The sequence below is a fragment of the Bos indicus genome, chromosome 8 (assembly GCF_029378745.1).
Source record: "Bos indicus isolate NIAB-ARS_2022 breed Sahiwal x Tharparkar chromosome 8, NIAB-ARS_B.indTharparkar_mat_pri_1.0, whole genome shotgun sequence".
Classification (NCBI taxonomy): Eukaryota; Metazoa; Chordata; class Mammalia; order Artiodactyla; family Bovidae; genus Bos; species Bos indicus.
The window spans coordinates 63277504-63293830 of record NC_091767.1 but is presented as its reverse complement, the minus strand read 5'-3'; the positions used below and the strand labels follow the sequence as shown (position 1 = coordinate 63293830).

Genomic DNA, 16327 nt, shown 5'->3' with positions numbered 1-16327 from the left:
TTTTTCATTCTCTGGTTGTATTTTTCTCCTCTTACCACCATCTGGCTGATTCTCTCCTGGAGTTTCTCAGCTCACTTTCCTCAGAGAAGGACGCTCGGGTTGAATCCTCTCTACCACCCCTCTGAGGCAGAGCACTTTGCACTAGGAAAGTGCATAGGTCTCTGACAAGCCTCTGGATTGGCTGCCTAAGTTCAGAGTGTCTACCCCTTGTAAAATCAGCTCTGGCCCAGAGTGCGTCATGTGGTGCATAACATGGCTGCTACCACTGCTTCCTCCCTGGAGGTGGTGGGCACGAGGGTCTCCTTCAAGGGGTGTGGCAGGCCCCATGCTTGGTCTAGCCACCAGATACTACATTTCCAACTACCCAAGTTAATTCCAGAGAAACCCGAAGCCTCCTGCCCTGACTCTGCCTCATTCTTGCCTTCACTCTTTTAACACATGCTATGGGTGGATGCCTGCTCTGGGCCAGGTCTTATGCTATGTCCTATGGCACAGAAGTGACCCAGTCCCTACTCTCTTCGCTCTGATTCAAGTCGGAAAGGCATAAAAAACTCAGATAACTGAAGTTTAGAGCTAATCACAACCAACAAACAGAAAGCAGTCAATGCTGGCTGAGGGTGGAGCCCCACGGAACACAAGAGATGGGGTTCAAAAGGCCTCCTGGATGGTAGTACTGGCTGTGGCTCATGGGATGGAAATGGGCTATGAAACAGGGACCTGCCTGTTAGGAGGGTGTCCGGTGCCATCCCTGGGTTTCTGTTTTCTCTTCACACAGCCGGACCCAGCAGGACGGGACATCTCCATCCGGCCTCTCCTGGAGCACTGTGAGAACACCCACATGACCATCTGGCTTGGCATCGTCTATGCCTATAAGGGGCTTCTCATGGTAGGTGCAGAGCTACAGGCATAGTAGGGGAGATATTTCTCTGGCAGAGCTCCCTCTCTAGGGGTCTCCGTCAACATAAAAGTAAGCAGAACCCCCAGGACTAAGCCCTTGCTCTTTGCCACTCTCAGTGCCGGGCACGTACCATTTCAATCCCACGGCAACCATATAAGATACATACAAATAATATCCCCATTTCACTGATGAGGACGTCGAGGCTTGGTTTGCCCAAGGTCACTGAGCTGGTAAGTGGCAGAATAACCCCCAAACCTGTGAGTGTGCCTCCCAGCTGCCACTGTCCTGCTCCCTGACAGCGGTCTGTTGACATCCAGTGCATGTTCATATCCTGTGGGAGGTGGGTGGAATCATCTCCTTTTGCAGATGCAGAAAGTCAGGCTCAGACATGTTCAAGGGTTTGCTGGCGGCCACCTGGTAACCTCCAAACCCAATACTCTTTCCACTCCATTCATCTGTTATACAAAGATCACATACCAAGCCCACCTCACACAACTGTCAAATTTTAAGGTTGGGAAGGACTTGAAAGGGCAGTTCCACCCAACCGTATCCTGGGTTGACCCTTGAATCTTCTCTCCACATCCTGTGCAAAACACACCTGCACCTAAATACCTTCAGGGTCAGGACACTGGCCACTGCACCCTCAGATCCTTCCACAGGAAAGTTAAGCCACCGTCTGCCTCTGCGGCAGAGAGGAGGTACCCAGACACACATCCAGCCCTGCAACACATTGCCAGAAGAACCCAGGCAGGTCTGTGGACTTGCCCGGCCTCTGCTTCCTCCTGTCTAGGATGCAGACAGCCACACCCAGCTGTAGGATTGAAGAAACCAGAATGAAGCAGGCGTTCAGCAGTGTGGCTTCCTTCCCTCTCTCAGTATCTTGCTTCCTGGGCTTCTGGTTCCCATTCTGATTGGAATTTAAAATAACAATTAAACAGTCTGTAAGATAACACACCTAGAAGAGAGGAAACAACTATGGTTGTAAAAATACAAATTACAAAATAATTATTAACTTATAATGGATATACCAGCTTATGAAATGCTTTCACATCCATCCTCTCATTTTATCTGGATAGAAGCCCTATGAGATAGTGTAGGCCCTTGGGATGATGTTAACTGGTTCATGCAGCTGTTGGATGCCCAGACTTCTTCAGTGATAAAGCCAGAGGGAAAGGAACCCTTTGTAGGATGGCCTCCTGGAGGGGCTGGACCCCAGCCAAGGCCCCTGCACCATTCAGTGGCTGTGGTCAGCTCTCCCGCCCACCCCACCGTTCCACCCAGCACCCCTCTGCACCTTCTCTGCAACCTGCCCAACCCTCAGAGGGGAGGCTAAACCCTCGACCATCTCTCCTTTCTGTTCACTGTTCTGGTTGTTCGGTCATTTCTTAGCTTGGGAGACCTGAAACATCAGCATCCCCATGCTCAATGAAAGCAAGTACATTGGGATGAGCGTACTTCAGAGCACATCCTACTTCAGATCACATTTGACTTCTATCCTGTTCATTTCTGTTGGAAATGTACTAGTCAGGAATAGAGCTTTAAGTGAGAGCTTCCCCTGGTGGCTCAAATGGCAAAGAATCTGCCTGCAATGCAGGAGACTCGGGTTCAATCCCTGGATTGGGAAGATCCCCTGGAAAAGGGAATGGCAACCCACCCCAGTATTCTTGCCTGGAGAATCCCATGGACAAAGAAGGCTGCAAGGCTACAGCCCATGGGGTCACAGAGAGTCAGACACAACTCGGTGACTAACACTTTCACTTTTCAAAACTGCAAGTGACAGAGAACTCACAATAATAGTGGTTTAAGAATAGATAATTTCCCTCTCAGGTAAGCAAAAGGGCTGGCGTGGAGGCTCCTAGAATCTGAGCCCTTTGGATCTCGTCTCCTTCACCTTCATCATACAACTTCCACATCATGGTCTAAGATGACTGCTTAAGCTCCTGCCATCACATTCCACTCCATCTACTAAGAAGGTGGAAGAGGAATAGCCTTCTCCTCTGAAGACACTTCCTGGAGCTTATACACACCACTTCTTGAACCACTGTCTTGAACCCAGTCATATGCCGTACCTAGCTTCAAGGACAACTAGGAAATGGAGTCTCACTATTCTTGGTGGCTCGGTGCATTGGAGGATAATACAAGTCCTAGACACATGAGTTCTGCCTGGTTTAAGAGAAAAAGACATGCCTGACTGTCTAGAGACAGTCCACTTTTATCACTGTGTTGCTCTGTGGCCTTGGGCAAGTCCCATCCTCCTTTCTGGGCCTCCCGGCTCTCTGTAAAGGGAGGGGATGTGGTTGAGACCGTGTCTGAAATTCCTTCCCACTGAGGCCTCCTGTGAACCTGTGTGTAAACCAGTGGTGGAAGTAAAAGGAGAACAGACAGTGTAACACCCTACTCTGCATTTCCTAGGCAGGACTCAACCCAGGGCCACAGGTGGGGACAGACTGTGAGATTCAAAAGACCTGGCCAGCAGCAATCCCGCTGGCCCTTACTGCAGCGTAGGCAGGAGTAACAGAAAAACCCTCAGCTCTGTCGCTTCTCAGAGCAGGAGCGCATGCCGCCACTTGCTAACAACCATCTCCCCTCTCTGTTCACTGTTCCAGTTGTTCGGCTGTTTCTTAGCTTGGGAGACCCGAAACGTCAGCATCCCCGCGCTCAACGACAGCAAGTACATCGGGATGAGCGTCTACAACGTGGGGATCATGTGCATCATTGGGGCAGCCGTGTCCTTCTTGACGCGGGACCAGCCAAACGTGCAGTTCTGCATTGTGGCCCTGGTCATCATCTTCTGCAGCACCATCACCCTCTGCCTGGTGTTCGTGCCGAAGGTATGGGCGGCCGCCGACAGCCCACCCTCACCTCCCCGGCATCTGGCCTCTGGCTCCCTCACAAGGGGATTGCCATGTTTCTTCCGCTTCTGAAAGTTTTATGCACTTAAAAAATAATAATAATAATGACCACAGTTAACATCACAGGAAGTTTGGAAAATGCAGAAAAGCAAAACCAGATTTTTCAGAAATCTTACATAGTCCTGCTGCCCAAAAATAATCACTGTTAATATTATGGTTTGTTTTTTTTACTGTTAGTATTTCTGATTAACAGTCTTTTTTTTTTTAAATGATTTACGCAGAGACGCTTTTTCAGATATAGCTACAATTATCGTACACTTTGTAGTTTGCCTTTTTAACTTCTGCCCTTTGTACTGTCCCACAGTTTATAATCATAATTGAGGGCAAGTACTGTAATTTACTCATCCACTTGATCCCTTATTGGTGAGTATTACAGTTTCTTCCAGATTTTTATATTATAAATGAACTTTTTTTTTCTACATAATACATTTTCCTTATTTCTAATTATAACCTTAAGGTGGAGTCACAGAAGTAGTACTAGTGGATCAAAAGAAATAACCATTTTTAATAACCACTTATATTTTTCATTTATCTGCAGGGCTGACCTGAGAGATATTTTCCAAACATTATCCTATCCAGCAGTGGGCAGGTGAACCAGAGGCCTTGACCCCTGCACTAGGCTGATCTGTATAGAGGGAAACCTGACCTTCAAGAATAAGAGGAGGAGCAGGAAACAGAAACAGCTGAGAAGCCATTGACCCAAGTTAGGGAGCATCTGCCTTAGAAAAGGGGGAGAGAGACCACTGGGGTCCCATGGCTCCTGTGGCCTCCTGGGCAAGGCAGTGTCAGCTCTGTTCTAGAATGCCTCTGGCAGACACTCCTTCCTTTAGCTGTCAACACCTTCCCAGGCTCCAGGTTAACACCACAGCTTCTTTGCCTGCACTCTTACTTCCCCTCCACCCTGTAGAGATGCCAGATGATTCTAAGCCCAGCTTTTATCGGTTCACTCTGCTTTTTCACCCTCTATAGCTCTTCACTGCGTTCCTGGCTCCAGGGTCGAGTCCCCAACACGGGACTGCCTTCCAGGACCATTGGATCTCCTTGTCTCTCCCAAAGAACTCTGTCCACCATACAGCTGCCCTTCTCTATCAGCACCCTGAGCCCCAGGCCTCCCTGTGTTTGCATTTGCCATTCCTTCTCCCTAGACTTCCTTTATCCTCACCATCTTTCCAAAGACCCTCCACGGATCCAAGCCCAGGCCCAGAGCAGCATGGTGAGCACTCTGGCCTGGTGAAGATCCCTTCTCCATCCGTGCTCCTTGCCTCTGAACCATGAGGTCCTGGTGAACAGAGGCTGTGGCCATGGTTCTAACAAGCACAAGCTTGCGTACTGTCTTCACAGCTGTCGCCTACACCTGTTTTTATTTTCTGTGTGGAGTAAGGCCTAAGGCAGAATGAGGCTCAGTTGGACTGAGGCTAAGGGGCACTGGGTGGGCTCTGCAGGATGGCTGGGATTCTCATGCAATCAGGGTCCGGAGACCAGACATCTAGGAGCAAGGAAAAAACCAAGACCTAGCAAAAGGAAGGGCCTGCCCAAGGGCACAAACAAAACAAAAGGACGGAGAAAGCCTGAGCCTGGGCTCCAGACTCCCAGACTGTGGGGTTCCCAGGGTCCCATCTTGCCTCCGGCACAGGACCCCTGGAAGCAGCTGGATGGACATGGGGGAAGTATGGACCCCAGAGTCCTTTGTTCAGCCCTCCTTTGTCTTTTCAGCTCATCACTCTGAGAACAAACCCAGACGCAGCAACTCAGAACAGACGATTCCAGTTCACTCAGAATCAGAAGAAAGAAGATTCTAAAACCTCCACCTCAGTCACCAGCGTGAACCAAGCAAGCACATCCCGCCTAGAGGGCCTGCAGTCAGAAAACCATCGCCTGCGAATGAAGATCACAGAGGTACCTCCCACAGGGCTGGTCATCAGGGCCCCGTCCTCCCACCTGAGCCCTTCTGCCTTGTGCAGGAACTCTCCGGGCTGCCACTTCCCACCACATCCCCTCAGAGCATCGCCACGTCGTGATGGTGCAGCCCCGTCTCCTGTCACTATGGCTGCAACAAGAGCTGGGGGAACATAAACTAGACAGAATCTGACAGGAGTTTATTGCCCCCTTGGCCCAGGCTATGGGGTCCAGCGATGCCCAATTCAAGACGTTCTCTGACAGGAGTTCTTAGAGATTTGTGAGCCCCCAGATTATAGCAATGAGTTGGGAAAACTCAATTTCCTACTTGGGGCCAGGGCAGGAGCTCTCACTCAGCTGGAGCCTGTGTCTTCTAGCTGGACAAAGACTTGGAAGAGGTCACCATGCAGCTGCAGGACACACCAGAAAAGACCACCTACATTAAACAGAACCACTACCAAGAGCTCAACGACATCCTCAACCTGGGGAACTTCACCGAGAGCACAGGTAGGAGGAGGCGGGACCCTGGGTATGAGATATTTTACAGATGAAGACCCTGAGGCTCAGAGGGGCAGTGCAGGGCAGGTCTGAAGTCCCACAAGCCAAGCTGGAGTGTCTGAAACCCATGACTTCTGAGCACAGTTCAGTGTTTGGAGTCCCACCTGGGGGTCCACCTACGCACGGCGCTTCTGTTCCTCAGTCCCCTAGGTTTCAGCTCCACGTGTCCACAGCATGGCCAGTATTCCCAGTGTTCTGATTAGGGGCACGCTGTTCTTAGTGAATAATGTACTCATACTTCTCCCAACGTTACAGTTTCAAACACACCTCATCAATGTACAGGAAGGGGATAGTCTATAAGATGACATGACGCTCAGTCCCACCAACCACTTGAAGAACAACAGTCCATTTTTTGCCTACATTTAGGAAAAATGTTTAAAAGATCACTAGTGTTGCTAAGAGCATACGGAAATGGACATTTTCCTGCAATGTTTTGGAAGTTGGTCTGGCACTCTCTAAATGTCAGGTGTTAAGCTCATTCACTAGCGATTCCCCTAGCAAGAGGCTGCCTCTTGGAAACAGTCGCACATGGTCAAAGGTATAGACACACAGTGCTTATTGTAACACTACCTGTAGGTGAGAAAAGCTGGCATTAACTTACCTGTTTGTCATTTGGGGTGGTTTTATTGATTACGATACACCCCAAACAAGGCACATGATACAGCTGTTAAAAAGTGAGGTGTATCTATTTGTGCAGAGCTTCCCAGGTGGCTCAGTGGTAAAGAATCTGCCTGCCAATGCAGAGGATGTGGGTTTGAACCTTGGGTCAGGAAGATCCCCTGGAAAAGGAAATGGCAACCCACTCCAGTATTCTTGCCTGGAGAACCCTATGGACAGAGGAGCCTGGCAGCCTATAGTCCATGGTGTTGCAGAGTCAGATATGACTCAGTAACCAAACAACAAAAATCTATTTGTGCAGATATGGAATGATCTCTAAGAAAAGTTCAATGAAGACCAGAATTAAGATATACACAAATGCACACACATGTATGTATATGTGTTTGTATGAGTGCATTTTTTAAACAAGATTTGGTAGAACAAACACCAGTTTGTTAACAGTATCTACCTGTGTGAAAGGGACAGTATGTGAGGAGAGTGGGTGAGAAAATTAATTTCATATACTTCTCTATTCTTTCATCCTGTCATTAGCATATATCATTAATTTTATAAAATCGGTTTAAGTCAATGAAAAATCTTTAGTTTCTTTTTATAAGTAATAAGTATTTTATTTTATAAACAATATTATAAAATTCTTATATATTGAGGGTTGACTGTTAAAAGTTTAGACTGAGATAAGTAACAAGGAATTGGGCACTTGTTGGGCACTTCAAATTAGTGGAGAAAAATGAATTATTCAATACATTTCATTGGGATAAATGGGTAGCCACCTGGAAAAGAATAAAGTTAGATCCTTACCTCACAACTTACCCAAAAATAAATTCCAGATGGATAGAAGATTTAAATATAAGAAAGTGACACCATGAATGTACCAGAAGAAGCCATAGGAGAGTTTCTTTTGTAATCTCAGCAGGGGAAGGGGAATCTTTTCTGTAAAACAGAGAAACCACAAAAGAAGAGGTTGACCAGAACACTGGACAGTACTTCAGCATTAGGCAAGGGGGCCATTCTAAACAGTGAAATAATCGCCATCACAACACCCAGAACTGTGAACAATGTGGTACTTCAGAGACCACAATAAGCATACTTATAGCATGAGAGCTAAAGCAAGAAGGCAGAGCCTTGCTCAACCTCAGCTGGGAGAGGGACTCAGATTTTTGATGCTCTGTGTGTGCTATCAAATGACAGTGAAGGTATCATGGGTGTTCAACTCTGGGGTTACAGACAGATGTCAGCAGGTTCACAAACACAGAATCCGTGAATGAAGAGGATTGACTGTGTTCACGTGGATGCAAAATGACATACATATAAGGTTGCCCCCTGCAGCAGAAAAAGAAAACACCCAAGCTCTTTTCCAAACCAAATGAATCTAGATCTCTCAGGTCAAGATCATGTTTTTATATTTCTTTAGTTCTCTCCAGGTGGTTCTGAAGTACAAAGAAGGTTGAGAGCATCATGTTTTGTGGCTACACAGTATTTCTTTGGAGGCCCCATTTGTACATATTAGTAAATAACAAATCCATTATTACTGCACAAATTTGGGTTAGTTCCAACTTTCTGATATTGTAAAGGATAGTGATTTAAACATCTTGTATATATCGTCACACAGATTGTTAACTATTTCTTTGGGATAGTTTCTCAAAGTGGAAATTCTGAGTAAAAGAAACATACTTTTTAAAGTGTTTGATATTTATTGACAGTACCTCCCAGAAAGATTATGACAGTTTATACTCTCACCAACAGTTTACTATTATTATTCTTTTCAGTCTGTGGCAATCTTGGAGTTCTTTTTTCTTTGTCATTACATCCCTAACACACCGAAGAAGAGAACCTTCATATTAGAACCTCTCATTACTAAGTGATGTTACCTACATTGGTCAACTTGATTCCCTTTTTTCTTATAGAAAGGGAGGTCCCAGGGTGCACCATCCACATCTCCAGCATGCCGTGTCCATCCCTGGATGGGAGCTTCTAGGCTCCCTGCCTTGGGCTCAAGAGAGCAGCTCAGGGACCAGCGCTTAGAGAACTCAGGGAAGATGGGCTCTTCTGCATTCTCCCTTCTTGGGCAGTATCCTATAAATGGATACATTGTTGATTTTTTTTTTAATTAATAGAATTATTGCAATTTTGTTGTTCTGCATTCAGATGGGGGAAAGGCCGTTTTAAAAAATCACCTCGATCAAAATCCCCAGCTACAGTGGAACACAACAGAGCCCTCTCGAACATGCAAAGATCCTATAGAAGATATAAACTCCCCAGAACAGTAAGTACCTTCTCCTTTGGAATTATTGCCAGAGTACTGCACAAGAGTTTACAATTGGCACCATGTTTTCACATGCATTACTTTATTTGAACTCTACAGTAATTTCATGATACAGATCAAATTACAATGCTTATTTTACAGATAAGAAGACTAATACTCAAAGAAGCGAGGTGACTTGCCAAAGCTTACCAGTTGCCAAATGCAAGGGATAGGGTTTGAACTTGGGTCTGTCCAATGTCAAATCCCATGTTCTCTTCCTTTGTTGGGCTTCCCAGATGGCTCAGCAGGAGACTCCACCTGCAGTGCAGAAGACATGGGTTTAATCCCTGGGTCAGGAAGATCCCCTGGAGAAGGAAATGGCAACCCACTCCAGTATACTTGCCTGGAGAATCCCATGGGCAGAGGAACCTGGCCGGGCTACAGTTCATGGGGTCACAAAGAGTGGGACATAACTGAACCAACTTAGCAGGCACACAGCCTTTGTTACATGTAAAATGAATACATTTACTTAACACTAATTTACTGAGACCTATATGTATCAAGCACAGAAGTGAAGAAAACAAAAATCCTTCCCTTCATGGAGTTTACCTTCTATCTGGCAAGACAATAACTTAACAAAAAAGCAAACCCCTGTATGTAAATGATAGGTGCTTTGGAGAAAAATTAAGAGATCATAATTTTACACAGGGAAGTCAGAGCAGGCTCAGTGAGAATGTGACATCTAAGCAAAGCCCTGGACATCTCTGGCAGCTTTGTCCTCACTGGTAATTTTTAGTTCTTCCCAGTTTACGGCAGATTAGAAGCAGCAATTAGAAATGTCAGCCCTGAAACTTGCTCCCTAGGAAGTGACAACACGGGGGGAGGAGCCAGCAAAAGGAGCCCATTCACCAACTGCAGTGTCATTTGGGGCCATGTAGTCACAGAGTTAAGAGCCTCTCGACCCACTTAGCTCCAAGGCCTTGAAGCTGATGGGTCCAGTATAATCACTGATGGTTACATGGCATTCATCAGTGATCTACCTATGAGTTCCGTGCACTAGAATGCAAGCACCTTGAAAGTAAGGTGTAAGTCCTTCCTATGTCCCTTGGATTGAACACAGCTTCCAGTACTGAATTAATGAAAAAGCAAACAGGATCCTAACAGACAGCAGAGCACGTGGCTCTGACAGCAGGACACAGATCCCACGCTGCTCAGGGTGCTCAGGCACAACACCCTTTCCCAGGTCAGGTTCATTCTCCAGCTCCCCATTTTCCTGGACTCTTTGCCAACACCAATGACATTATACAAGTTCAACTTGAATTTCAAAATGAGGTCTCCGACACACTAATCTCTCATGAGCACTTGGGAGACACCATTCTGGCCAGCAGGTCCTTAGGGAGCGGGGGTAGCACTGCCTGGCTCCATGAGTCTCAGAACCCCACCAACACCCTGCCTACACACCAGGTGCCCTGTGAGTTGATTTACCACCCATAAAGCACTGTCTTTCATCAGAAGAAGCCTCACCTTCCCTGGTTCTGGTTGTTTCTGTACCCAGAAGAGCAGGCTTTCTGTACCCTTTCCTCATCTTTATCATGGGACTAGCAATACTTCTTTTGCCTAGTGGCTTCTGTGAAGGTCTAGGGATTTTCCCACCTGAATGGCCTGTGGGACACAAGGAGGCCTAAGAGTTCAGGGAATGCAACTTCCCAGATGCAGTGGAGCATTGTACAAGATGCAGCAGAGCAGGGGATCAGTGGCCCGTGCACATCCCCCAAAGCAGTCTTCACAACAACTGAGGTGACTCTGCTGCCTGCTGGCCATGAGGACTAATGAGAAGGCAGGCAGAAGGGTAGGCGGTGAGCAGGGAGTCTCTGCTCCTCCTCTGTCATCCTGCTTACCCAGCCCCAGGTTGTTGTTTTTTGTTTTGTTTTTTTTGTAACCGCATTTCTTGGAATTTGCCAAGGGTTCTGGGGGCTCAGAGGAGGAAAGAGCTCATTTTCTGGCGGTGGGGGTGGGGGTAGTACAAAACAGATGACATTTAAACTGGACCTTAGAGGGAAAGCAGAGGAAGAGCTTTCTAGGCTGGGAAAACAGCATGTGCAGAGGCTTCGAAGACTGCCCATAAGCAGGGTTTTAGGGAAAACTAGCCACAAGAGGGTAAAATATTTGGTGGGAGCAGGTAGAATATTCACCTGAAGAACCTGGCAAGAAGCAGATCTTGGGGAGCCCTGAATGCCCCATTCCAGTGTAGGAAAGAGTACACTAGTCACCGAAGCCACAAGACCAGGAAGGAACCTTTTGGAACTGGCCAGCATCAGGGATGCCAATGAGCAAGGACAGAGCAGCTGAGAAGCCTTTCAGGGATGGAACCCAAAGCCAAGTCCATTTGCAGACTTGAAGGAGTAGAGAACTGTCTGTGTTTGCAGCAAAGCCCTGTTCAAAGGGCAAAGTCTTGTTCTTAGGAAGCACTGGAAGCTCAAGAAGCCTGCCTCCTCCCTGCTTACTGTCACCGTGGTTATTGCCGGGCAGCAGTTGGCACAGGTAGGCCTGCATTAAACACCTGCCAGATAGGTAAGTGACTGGATGACAGGAAGTCAGACCCTGGACTGAGAGAGAACTGCACTCCCTACCATCAGCTTCTTGGCCCAAGCGAGTCCAGGGGCCTTCCTGGTGAGCACAACCAGCCAGCGTTCACTAACACTCCTCCCTTCTTTTCTCCCTGCCGCAGCATCCAGCGCCGGCTGTCCCTCCAGCTCCCCATCCTCCACCACGCCTACCTCCCGTCCATTGGAGGCGTGGACGCCAGCTGTGTCAGCCCCTGCGTCAGCCCCACCGCCAGCCCCCGTCACAGACACGTGCCACCCTCTTTCCGAGTTATGGTCTCGGGCCTGTAAGGGTGGGAGGCCTGGGGCCGGGGCCTCCCCCATGACAGAACCACACAGAGCAGAGGCAGCTGCTGCAGGAACACTGTCAGCTCTGGCTGTGGAGAAGCTGGCGCCACGGCTGGCCTTGTGGGACTGCTCAGATGGCATGCAGTGCACAGGATGGGGGGCACTTGGCACCTGACCTCGCGCCTTATTTGTGAAGTTTTTATTCTTTCACAAAGAAGAGGAATGAAAATGACCTCTTCCTTCATGTCTGCAAAGGAAGAGGAGCTAGGATATTTGAAACTTTGCAAAAAAAAAAAATCCTAGACAAGGAGAAAGTTGCTAGAACTCCAGCTAGAAGTCACTGAGTGGCCCTGAGCAGCCTTGAAAAGAGGCGAAGGCTTCTGGAGAAACCACCTCTGCCTCTCCACACATGCCACTGGCTGTGGCCCCCCAGGCCAGCCCTTCTCCCCTCTGGGGAAGGAGGCAGGCAGGGCAGCCAGGCCTCCAGCGGCCAGTCCGGCCAACTGCAGCCTTCCTGGAACAGGGAGTCTTGTGGGAAGTGGGGCCGGGCACAGCTCTGCGGGCCGAGGGCTGGGGTACCGGAGTAGGCTGACTCACACATTAACACAATAACACCCATTCCGGGACCGTGGGGATTTAGGGCACGTCACTGCAGACACGCTCTGCAGCATTCACCCACAGTCGGCCATGTCTTTGTGTTCCTATTAGGTGCTCCCCATAATAAGGGGAGCACCCGAGCTAATCATAGAATGTCCGTTCCCAGCAAACACGATAAAGAAAGATTGTGCACTTTAACCTCTCTCATCAGGGCCCAAGGGCTGGCTGGGGTTTTGTTTTGTTTTTTTCCACTGACTTTGTTTATGACCAAAGTGAATCGGGGGCATCTGCTAGAGAACACCCCTGTAGTCATGGGGAGAGTGTTAGCTGAGCGCTTCCCTTACCTTCCAGAAGGCAGCCTTCATCCAGACAAGCTGGCGGGCTCTGCCCTAGTGGGGGGTGAGGGGCGGGGTGGGGTAATCAATCAGCATAGTGATTCTCATTCATAAGATCACTCTTCCCTTTTAAAGGAACCCCAAAGAGCACCCGGCTGGGAGTGAGACAGACCTGGGTTCAGGCCCTTGCTCCACTGCTAACTCCTTCCATGACCTTGGGCAGGTCTCTTGTGTCTCTCTGAGCCTGTTTCCCCTCACTAACAAACTGGGATTGAAATAACACCCGTCCTGCCTACCTCACAGGGTCGCTCTGAGGATCAAAACTTGATCTTGTCCAGAAAAGCTTCCTACCGATCAGTGAAGCGGCCCTGACCCGTGAGGTATCAGGATGACCATGACCTTCAGCCCTCAGGACAGTCAGGGCTGCAGCCCAGAGAAGCACCCAGCACAGCCCTCTGCCAGGATCCACCCAGCTGGAGAGGGGCTCCCGATGACTTTTGTGACATTCCTAGACAGGTTCATTCTCTGCTAAAGAAAGGCCTGAATGACAGTGTCCGGGACGTCTGCACAACTGAGCAGTCGCTCAACTCCCTAAAGAAACCTAATGGCAGCTTCAACAGGCAGGCAATAATCTCTTCCCAGACCACGGAAGTCAGGAATACAGCGCTGTCACCACCAGGTTTTGACAAAAGGGCCCATGGGAGTCTCAACCATCGCCAACATTTCAAAACACCCTATTTCACGTAGCATAGCATTTCCCCCCCACTCCCCCAAAGAGAGGTTATGGAGGAACGTAGCTTTTAGGGGGAAAAAAAATGTTAACACATCACAGGTCAAGTTGAAGTCACTGTCTGTTTAGGCACTAAAAATCGGTGTTGTCACTCACTGTGTATTACAGTATTTACTTGCTTTCTTGATTTCACCAAACCAGATTTAATTTAAAGGATCACATTTAATTTTTCAAGGGGAAAGAGACAATTCATTGTACATAATGTATACACACACACACACACACACACACAAAAAACAATACCTGTAGAAATATTAATCCAGCATAGCAGGAAAAAAAACAAAAGTATCGGACAGTCGGAGGTGAGTGTGTGCATCCGTGACCCGTTGTGACTCCTGAGCGTGCACAGTCTTCTAGAGTAACCCACACAGTACATTCTCTGTCTTAATGATACTGTAGGTTCACCCAATTTTTTTTAATTTCCCCACAAATAACAAGACCCACAGAAGTGACTCTAGCTATTTAACGGTTCTGTTCTTTTATATGCAGCAAACACACCATACATTTCCTAAGAGGCTTCAGCCTGAAGGTGTTTTCCAATGAACGTTAGTGCACAAATGCTTTAAATTAGACTGGAACTGCCAGAATCAAATGTAAATGAGGAGTTTCTCATACCCCTATTGCATGGTATAAATTTTTAATAAATTGTTGCAAATTTGTTTTTATGAATAAAAGGAAAAAAACTGTCTTTAATGCCTACTCTTCCCCAAATGCAGGTCAGATCAGGCCATAGCCTTCTGCTCAGAAACTCGGGGGGTAGCTCTGGGGGAGTCTGCCCAGCATGTCCCTTCCTTCAGACGCTGCCTCTGCAGACAGGAGCAGAGCAGCCCTGATGCCTTCTGGTGATAGGTCCTGGGGAGGGAACCTGACCTCAGCTGGGCCAGTAAGTCTCTTTCCAAGGCAGAGAAGTTGCCCACAGAAGAGAAAAATGAAGCCAGCATAGAGAGAAACAGGATCAAGAGATGTGTCCTGATGGTGGTGTCCAAGCACAGGGTCAGCTGTTTCTGAAGGACAGCAGACCCCTGGTCTTCACATTGTCGGTTCTCTCAATGAATCACTCTTTCTGCCTAGGTTAGTTCAAGTTCAGTTCCCAGTAGTTGCAACCAAAAGGTTCCTGACCAGTTTAGAAGCCTCTCTGCCTCCCTGGCCCTGACTCTCACTCCAAGCCATGACAGCCTGTGGAGATTTGGTCCCAAGCTCCTTCCAGATACATCACCCACCTCCCCTGGGCCCTACAGACTGCACTTCCTTCACCATACTGGCCCTCAGTCTACAGCTCCATCTCAAGTCCACCCCATCCTTCAAGGTCTCATCCAAAATGCCCTCTTAGTTCCCTCAACCGGAAATGTTCTCTTTTGCTGTCCCTCTCCCACCACACTGGGTACAGGCTCATGCTGGCCCTTCCTCTCAGCCACAGACCACGAGTTCCCCAAGGATGGGAGGTACATCTACTTCCTCCACGTCCCCAATTCCCCCAGCATCAAGCTCTCTCATTGGCTCGGAACAGTCCCTGATGAGGCTCCTGCAGAGTTGAACGTTGTGGCTGAGGCACGTCCATATTAGTTTCCAGGTCTGGAAGACTAAGCAAGGCCAATGTGGCCAAAGCAGTCCAGGGAGGCCTGAAGCCATGTGACTGGGTGAGAGTCCCCAAAATGGGGGGCTGGACCACAGACTTCACTAGAAGGCTGGATCCAGGCTGGAGTTTCCCAGTGCACAAGATCCTCAGTAGTGAGCCTAAGGATCAGGTCTTCTGAATCCTGGCCACCTTCTACACAGCCCTCCTCTGTGACAGGATGGTCAAGGGTGGGGAACAGGTCCAACAAGGTTATCTAAGGTCACCAAATGAGTCACGGTGAAGGCAGGGACAGAACCAGAATCCTGATTAATCCGCCTTCTCTACCTGATCTAGACTCACAGAAATTAGGAGCTAAGAAGAACGTTAGGGGTCAGCTTGTCCAACCCCTCACTTCACACATAGGCTAAGCTGAGGACCAGTGACAGGAGCCAAGGTCAAGCAGACAGTCCTGAGAGGGCAGGCATGGAGCCTGGATTTTTCCCACTTTGAGATACAGCTTCTTCCTCACACTTGACCCAGAGCAACCACAGTAGGGAGACACTGTTCCACCACCTCAGGTTATTGAGAAGTCTTCCTATTTCCCCACTAAATAAGGAATCAACTGAAGAAAACGTTAGCCTTTCTTCCTAACACTTTTGAAAATTCTCACGGGACTGAAGAAAATGCTCATCACCATCATCAGTAGAGTTCTTCATGCCTTGCTTGACCTTGGGGAGCAGCTCTGTGGTAACTGAAGTCTAAAGGAAAGGACCCAAGAATGGTGGGCACCTCATTCTTTCATTTAGGGGTCTCTTTGACTTTCTTTGGTTATGATTAGCTTATTTTCGAGGTAAAACTAAAATAAAGACTATTTCCGAGCCTCAAAGAGAAGCATTCCGGAGTTGAAGCACTTTGAGAAAATGCTGGTTGGTAGTCTCCTTACCCCGTGCTGTGGAGACGACCCTGGGATGATATGCTCTGAAGGAACATGGGAAAGGTTTCTAGAAAACACTGAACCTGGGGCACCAGCCAGAG

At 48.2% G+C, this 16327-nt stretch overlaps 1 protein-coding gene and 1 long non-coding RNA gene across 2 annotated transcripts in view; one reads left to right on the top strand and one right to left on the bottom strand.

The window, feature by feature from the left end:
- The window catches only part of GABBR2 (gamma-aminobutyric acid type B receptor subunit 2), a 369209-nt gene extending 354784 nt beyond the window's left edge, over nt 1-14425 (top strand). Inside the window, exons 14-19 of the mRNA XM_070794811.1 lie at nt 776-886; nt 3505-3729; nt 5524-5706; nt 6084-6213; nt 9028-9145; nt 11853-14425. Coding sequence (XP_070650912.1) covers nt 776-886; nt 3505-3729; nt 5524-5706; nt 6084-6213; nt 9028-9145; nt 11853-12018 — 933 coding nt within the window. The 3' untranslated portion in view covers nt 12019-14425. The remainder of the gene's footprint in view (nt 1-775; nt 887-3504; nt 3730-5523; nt 5707-6083; nt 6214-9027; nt 9146-11852) is intronic.
- Nucleotides 880-11855, bottom strand: LOC139184573 (uncharacterized). The gene is made up of 3 exons (XR_011568113.1): nt 9335-11855; nt 7693-7812; nt 880-1805 (listed from the first exon to the last, which is right to left on the bottom strand). It is a non-coding gene; the product is annotated as an uncharacterized lncRNA (long non-coding RNA).
- Nucleotides 14426-16327: the final 1902 nt, after the last annotated feature.